Source organism: Pelophylax lessonae, assembly GCF_965119305.1.
Source record: "Pelophylax lessonae genome assembly, chromosome: 13".
Lineage (NCBI taxonomy): Eukaryota > Metazoa > Chordata > Amphibia > Anura > Ranidae > Pelophylax > Pelophylax lessonae.
In genome coordinates, this window is record NC_138780.1 from 20,611,153 (window position 1) to 20,618,652 (window position 7,500).

Here is a 7,500-nt window from a genome sequence, read left to right on the forward strand (position 1 = left end):
TATCTATTTACTCGGTGTAACATCATCTTTTTTAACTCTACCTAAAAACTGGGTTATATATTATTTTTTTTAATTAATAATAATAATTAAATAATAAAAATTATATATATATATATATATATATATAAAATAATAAATTAATTAATAATTTAATTATTCATTAAAGTGTATTTTTTCCCCACAAGAATTGCATTTGACAAACTGCTGCGCAAATACCGTGTGGCATAAAAAATGTAAACGATTAGCATTTTATTCTCTGCAAAAATAAATAAATATTATATATACACACACACACACACACACACACACACACACACACACACACACACACACACACATTTATTAATTTTTTTTTTTTTTTTTTTGCAGAGAATAAAATGCTAATCGTTGCAACTTTTTATGCCACACGGTATTGGGGGTTCTAAGTAATATTCTAGCAAAAAAAATACAGATTTTTACTTTTTAACAAAACATGCCAGAAAAGTTCTGGTCCCTACAAGAAAAACACAGAAAAGCCACAAAGTCAGAGAATTGCGAACCTTTCTTTGGCGCGGCCGGTTTGATGTAGTACGGTAGGCCCTTCAGTGCACCCCTTAGCTCCTGTTTCAGTGCCAGCATGTACTCCACCTCCTCACCCGTCTGCAGAGGAACCGGCTTAAAATCCAAGGCCTGGTATAAGAAAAATAAACAACAAATAAATGTCAGTGCTTTAGGCTCCGTTCACATGTAGGCGTTTTTGGGGAGTTTTTCTGCTCTAGGATCAGCACTCAAAACGCCCAACAAGACAAATCCTATTCATTTCAATGGCCCCTGTTCACATCCGAGCGTTTTGACGCTGTTTACAAAATGCCCAACGCTCAAAAAAGTACACGAGCTTCTTTTTGGGCAGATTACAGGCGTTTTCCATTGGTATCTATTCAATCAAAAAACGCCTGCACAAAAAACGCCTGTAAATCGCGGTAAAAATCGTGGTAAAATCGCGGTAAAAAAACGCGCGAAAACGCTACGCTCAGGTGTGAATGTAGCCTTATAAAAAACTGGAATATAAATCTTGCTGAGAAAGCTCACAATCCTCTCCAGATCAGTTCCCTCCTCTTAGTGTGAATCGGTCTCTTTTCTATAGTGATCTATTGCTGGCTGATTTCTCTTTAACCACTTCAATACCGGGCACTTTCACCCCCTTCCTGCCCAGGACAATTTTCAGCTTTCAGCGCTGTCACACTTTGAATGACAATTGCGCGGTCATGCAACGCTGTACCCAAATTACATTTTTATCATTATTTTCACACAAATAGAACTTTCTTTTGGTGTTATTTATTCACTGCTGTTTTTTTTTTTTTTTTTTTACTAAAAAAAAAAAAAGATATAAGACAGAAAATTTTGGGGGGAAAAAAAGGTTTTTCTTTGTTTCTGTCAGTAAATTTTGTAAATAAGTAATTTTTCTCCTTCACTGATGTGTGCTGATGAGGCGGCACTGATAGGCTGCACTGATGAGGTGGCACTAATATGCCGCACTGATGGGTGAGCAGGCACTGATGGGCACTGACTGGCATCACCAATGAGCATTGATTGAGTTCACTGATGGGCACTGATTGGGGGTCACTGATGGGCACTGATTTGTGTCACTGATGAGCCCTGATAGGTGGCACTGATGGGCAGCACAGATGAGCAGGCACTGACTGGCATCACTAATGAGCATTGATTGAGTTCACTGATGGGCACCGATTGGGGTCACTGATGAGCCCTGATAGGTGGCACTGATGAGCCGGCACTGATGGGCACTAACTGGCATCACTAATGGGCATTGATTGAGGTCACTAATGGGCACCGATTGGGGTCACTGATGAGCCCTGATAGGTGGTACTGATGGGCAGCACAGATGAGCAGACACTGACTGGCATCACTAATGGGCATTGATTGAGGTCACTAATGGGCACCAATTGGGGTCACTGATGAGCCCTGATAGTTGGCACTGATGGGCAGCACAGATGAGCAGGCACTGACTGGCATCACTAATGGGCATTGATTGAGGTCACTGATGAGCACTGATTGGGGTCACTGATGAGCCCTGATAGGTGACACTAATGGGCAGAACAGAGGAGCAAGCACTGATGGGCACTGACTGGCATCACAAATGGGCATTGATTGAGGTCACTGATGGGCACTGATTGGTGTCACTGATGAGCCCTGATAGGTGGCACTGATAGGCAGAACAGATGAGCAGGCACTGACTGGCATCACTAATGGGCATTGATTGAGGTCACTGATTGGGGTCACTAATGGGCACTGATCGGTGCCACTGTTAGGCACTACTTTTGCTTTACTGTAATCAGGGCACTTATGATCAGACTGTGCTTGATCACCTTCTTTCCTGCCCAGGATGGCCAGATTTGACAGAGCTGAGGGCTTCCAGGTTCATACAATAGTGGAGATCAGCGAAAGGTTGTTCGCTGCTCTCCCTTCTGCCTTGGAGGTCCCAGGCACCCGAGAGGGGCAGGTATACACAGGTCAGGGATGTGTGTGTGTGTGTTAAAGTGATCACAAATTATAGCCCCTAGCTTTAATTGCCGACCACACACTGTAGCTTTACTGCTGGCTGAACAGAATCACGTGATTCTCCTCTTTAAGGTAGGGGAGCAACACTTGTGCTGTGATTAGTCGCAGCACAAGCCGATCAGCGAGTGCCGGCAAATGGATGGGCGCTGGCACCTGCTGATCTTCGAGGAGAGACACAGGGCGGAGCTCTGCCTATGTAAACAATGCAGAGCTCCGCCCTGTCAGCGGGGATGTGCTGGAACTTGTTTCCCGGCAAAGCAGGGAATAACATTCAGCACATCCCTAAGTGATGGCACCTCACACATAAACACTGGCTAGGCACACATTTAACCCTTTGATCGCCCTAGATGTTTAACCCCTTCATAGCCAATGCCATCAGTACAGTGACTGCATATTTTTTTTTAGCACTGATCACTGTATTAGTGTCACTGGTTCCCACAAAGTGTCAGTTATGCCTCATACACACAATCAGATAATCGGATGACTTATCCTTTTCATTTTGTTGCATGATACTAATATAGAATTCAACAATGTGTACTAAACATAGGATTTTTTTTCCGTATGATTCTGGAAAAGCTTCCTGGTTGCGTAGCTACGTATCGGATAGTGCAAATCAATAACAATGGCGGCCAGGCTTTTTTCGGGGGTTATTTTAGTGTTTCTGATCATGCGCGGTCTTTGTCTATCGATTTTTAGCGGACGCACACTGTACTGATTAAAACGATTGTCGTTCGCTAGGCTATCATACGACAAATGTTTTCGGGATTGTCCCTTTGGATTTTTTTTGGACAAAATACCCTGATCGGCTGTCGAAAAGCTGTGTACGAACGATCAGATTATCATGCGATCAAGTCGAAAGCGACTTTTTTTCGTCTGATTATCTGATCGCGTGTATGAGGCATGTCAGATCGCTCCGCCATGCTGTCACAGTCCCGCTAGAAGTTGCTGATCCCATTACTAGTATAAAAAATATATAGTATATATATTTTTATTATATATATATATATTTTTATTATATATATATATATATATATAAAAAAAATAAATAAATATATATATAAAAAAAATATTTATATACACACACATATATATATATATATATTATATATATATATATATATATATTAAAAAAATGAATTTTTTCTTTTTAATGATTTTTATATATATATATATATAATATATATATATATATATATATATATATATATTTTTTTTTTACATAATATATATATATATATATATATATAAATAAATTTATATATTTATTTTATATATATTTTTATTATTTATATATATATATATATATATATATATATATATATATAAAATATATATATATATATATAAAATAAATATTTATATACACACACATACATATATATATATATATATAAAAAAATGAATTAAAAAAAAAAAAATATATATATATATATATATATATATATATTTTTAATGATTTTTATATATATAATATATATATATATATATATATATTTATACATAATATATATATATATAAAAATTAATTTATATATTTATTTTATACATATTTTTTTTAATATATATTTTTATTATTTATATATATATATATATATATATATATATATATATATATATATATATATATATATATATATATATATATATATATAATAAATATATATATTAAAAAAAATATATAAAATAAATATATAAATTTATATACATATATATATATATGTTAAAAAAAATAATCATATATATTTTTTTAATTTTTTTTTATTATTTATATATATTATTTTTTTTAATGTAATATATATATATATATATATATATATATATATATATATATATATATATATATATATATATAATAAATAGAATAAATAAATAAATATATATATAAATTAAATAAAATAAATATAAATATATATATATATATATATATATATATAGTAAATATAGTATAAATAAACAGAAATTCCATAAATATATTCCATAGTTTGTAGAAGCTAGAACGTTCATGCAAACCAATCAATATACTGTACGCTTACTGGGATCTTTTTTTTTTTTTTACCAAAAATATGTAGCAGACTACATATTGGCCTAAATTTATGAAGAAATTAGATTTTTTTTGTTTTTTTTGTTTATAAAAAGTTAAAAAATGCAGAGGTGATCAAATACCGCAAAAAAAAAAGCTCTATTTGTTAGAACAAAATTAGATAAATGCAATTTATTTACAGCGTCACACGGCCGCGCAACTGTCAGTCAAAGTAATGCAGTGGTCTGGTCGTGAGGGGGGGGGGGAGAGACGGGTAGATCTTCCAGAGGGCAAGTGGTTAAATACTGAGGCTGCTGCCGCTGTAACAGTTGCGGCGGAGGCAGCAAACAAGTTAACAAACCAAAGTCCAGAAGTCACACACAAAAAACTCACAGGAAACAAAGGAGACGGCTGAAGTGTGGGCGGCGGCAAGGTTTCGCCCCGTCCAATGCCGACCGCTTGAATATTGAATGTCATCTGGCCGCGGCCCGCCCCTCTGCCCCTTCCTGACATTCTTCTTCTGCTCCTCGGCTCACAGCATAGAAATCCAATCTGTATAAATGACAGAAACCGATTACATGGGTTAAGGCAGATATAAAAGACGCATGAATTACATGCAGCTCTGTATTCAGTAATGATTAAGAAAACTATTTTTTTTTTTTTTAAATGTAAGTAGTACAAGTACCTGAAAATGACTGGCGGTCAGCCTCTTGCAGTTCCCATACAGCAGAGCTCAGACTGGGAGAGGGAGCAGCAAAACACGAAGCCAATCAGCTATGATGCGGTGCTCAGGCGCTTCCAAGGAACATGCTGGCAGTAGGAGAGAGCAGAGTGACAGAAAAGTGAGACGATCATAAGACAATGCAGATCTGATGCACTGCAGCACAATACGTACCATGCGTTGAGGAGTGCTGCATAGCATTAACTGATGCATATCAGCCAATCACACGATTGGGGAGCTTGTCTAAGCTAATAATAACCATTTAAAGCCCTGGCTCCCCCCAAATGAAAAGGGTAATAAGCAGGGATGTGCCCCTGACCATGTGATCACTGTGACAGCCAATCACATGACTATAGATGAAAAGGGTAATAAGCAGGGATGTGCCCCTGACCATGTGATCACTGTGACAGCCAATCACATGACTATAGATAAACAGGGTAATTAGCAGGGATGTGCTCCTAACCATGTGATCACTGTGACAGCCAATCACATGACTATAGATGAAAAGGGTAATTAGCAAGGATGTGCTCCTGACCAAGTGATCACTGTGACAGCCAATCACATGGCTGGGAAGCATGCCTCCACTGCTCATAAATATCTAAAGAGTCGGTTCCCCCTGGATGGAAAGGTTCATTAGCAGGGACAAACTCCCGGTCATGTGATCACTGTGACAGCCAATCACCTGACTATAGATAAAAAGGGTAATTAGCAGGGAAGTGCTCCTGACCATGTGATCACTGTGACAGCCAATCACATGACTATAGATGAAAAGGGTAATTAGCAAGGATGTGCTCCTGACCATGTGATCACTGTGACAGCCAATCACATGGCTGGAAAGCTTGCCTCCACTACTCATAAATATCTAAACGGTCGGTTGGATGGAAAGGTTCATTAGCAGGGACAAATCCCGGTCATGTGATCACTGTGACAGCCAATCACATGACTGGGAAGCTTGCCTCCAAGGCTGACAGGCGTTTAAAGGCCCGGCTCCCCCTGGACTAAAGGGATTAATTGGTAGGGACAGTTTCCTTACCATGTGATCATTGTGGTAGCCAATCACATGGCTGGGAAGCTTGCCTCCACTGCTCATTAAGGGCCGACTTCCCCTGGATGGAAGGGTTCATTAGCAGGGACAAACTCCCGGTCATGTGATCACTGTGGTAACCAATCATATGATAGGGAGGCTTGCCTCGGCTGCCTACAACCGTTTAAAGTGCCGCCTCCCCCTGGATTAAAGGGGTTAATTGGCAGGGACAGGCTCCCGATCATGTGATGGCTGTGGCAGCCAATCACGTGACTGGGAAGCTTGCCTCTTAAGGCTGATAAACGTTTAAAGGGCCAGCCGCCTCGGCTGAAAGGGGTTAATTAGCAGGGAACGCGCTCCTGAGTGGCAGCCAATCACATCACTGGGAAGCTTTCCCCGAAGGCGGATATATGTTTAAAGGGCCGGCTGCCCCTGGCTAAAACAGATTAATTAGCAATCGCTGTTTACCACCTCTACAGGCACTTTGGACCATTATAACACATCTCCAGAAATGTTTTATTATACCTTCCTGTCCCTCTGTCCCTGGTAACAGCACCCCCCCCCTTTAATTTTTTGTCCTGGTGTAACAGGGACAGGAAGTGAGGGGAAATCTCTTTACCAGAGTCACAGGGACAGGAAGTGAGGGGAAATCTCTTTACCAGAGTCACAGGGACAGGAAGTGAGGGGAAAGCTCTTAATGGAGTCACGGGACAGGAAAAGAGGGGAAATCTCTTTACCAGAGTCACAGGGACAGGACGTAGGGGGAAATCTCTATACCAGAGTCACGGGGACAGGACGTGAAGGGAAATCTCTTAATGGAGTCACAGGGACAGGAAGTGAGGGGGAAGCTCTTAATGGAGTCACAGGGACAGGAATCTCTTTACCGAAGTCACAAGGACAGGATGTGAGGGGAAATCTCTTAATGGAGTCACAGGGACAGGAAGAGAGGGGAAATCTCTTTACCAAAGTCACAAGGACAGGACGTGAGGGGATATCTCTTAATGGAGTCACAGGGACAGGAAGAGAGGGGAAATCTCTATACCAGAGTCATAGGGACAGGACGTGAAGGGAAAATCTCTTTACCAGAGTCACAGGGACAGGAAGTGAAGGGAAATATCTTAATGGAGTCACAGTGACTGGACAAGAGGGGAAATCTCTAAAGCAGGGTCACGGGGACAG

General features: G+C 39.3%; 1 protein-coding gene across 2 annotated transcripts in view; it reads right to left on the bottom strand.

The window, feature by feature from the left end:
- The window catches only part of POLR3GL (RNA polymerase III subunit GL), a 43,988-nt gene that overhangs the window by 34,785 nt on the left and 1,703 nt on the right, over nucleotides 1-7,500 (bottom strand). Inside the window, exons 2-4 of one of the 2 annotated variants that reach the window (XM_082275079.1) lie at nucleotides 5,262-5,386; nucleotides 4,970-5,128; nucleotides 540-669 (exon numbers count right to left, since the gene is read on the bottom strand). In XM_082275079.1, the coding sequence (XP_082131205.1) occupies nucleotides 540-669; nucleotides 4,970-5,089 (250 nt within the window). In that variant the 5' untranslated portion in view covers nucleotides 5,090-5,128; nucleotides 5,262-5,386. The remainder of the gene's footprint in view (nucleotides 1-539; nucleotides 670-4,969; nucleotides 5,129-5,261; nucleotides 5,387-7,500) is intronic. The other variant, XM_082275080.1, reaches the window with a different exon arrangement.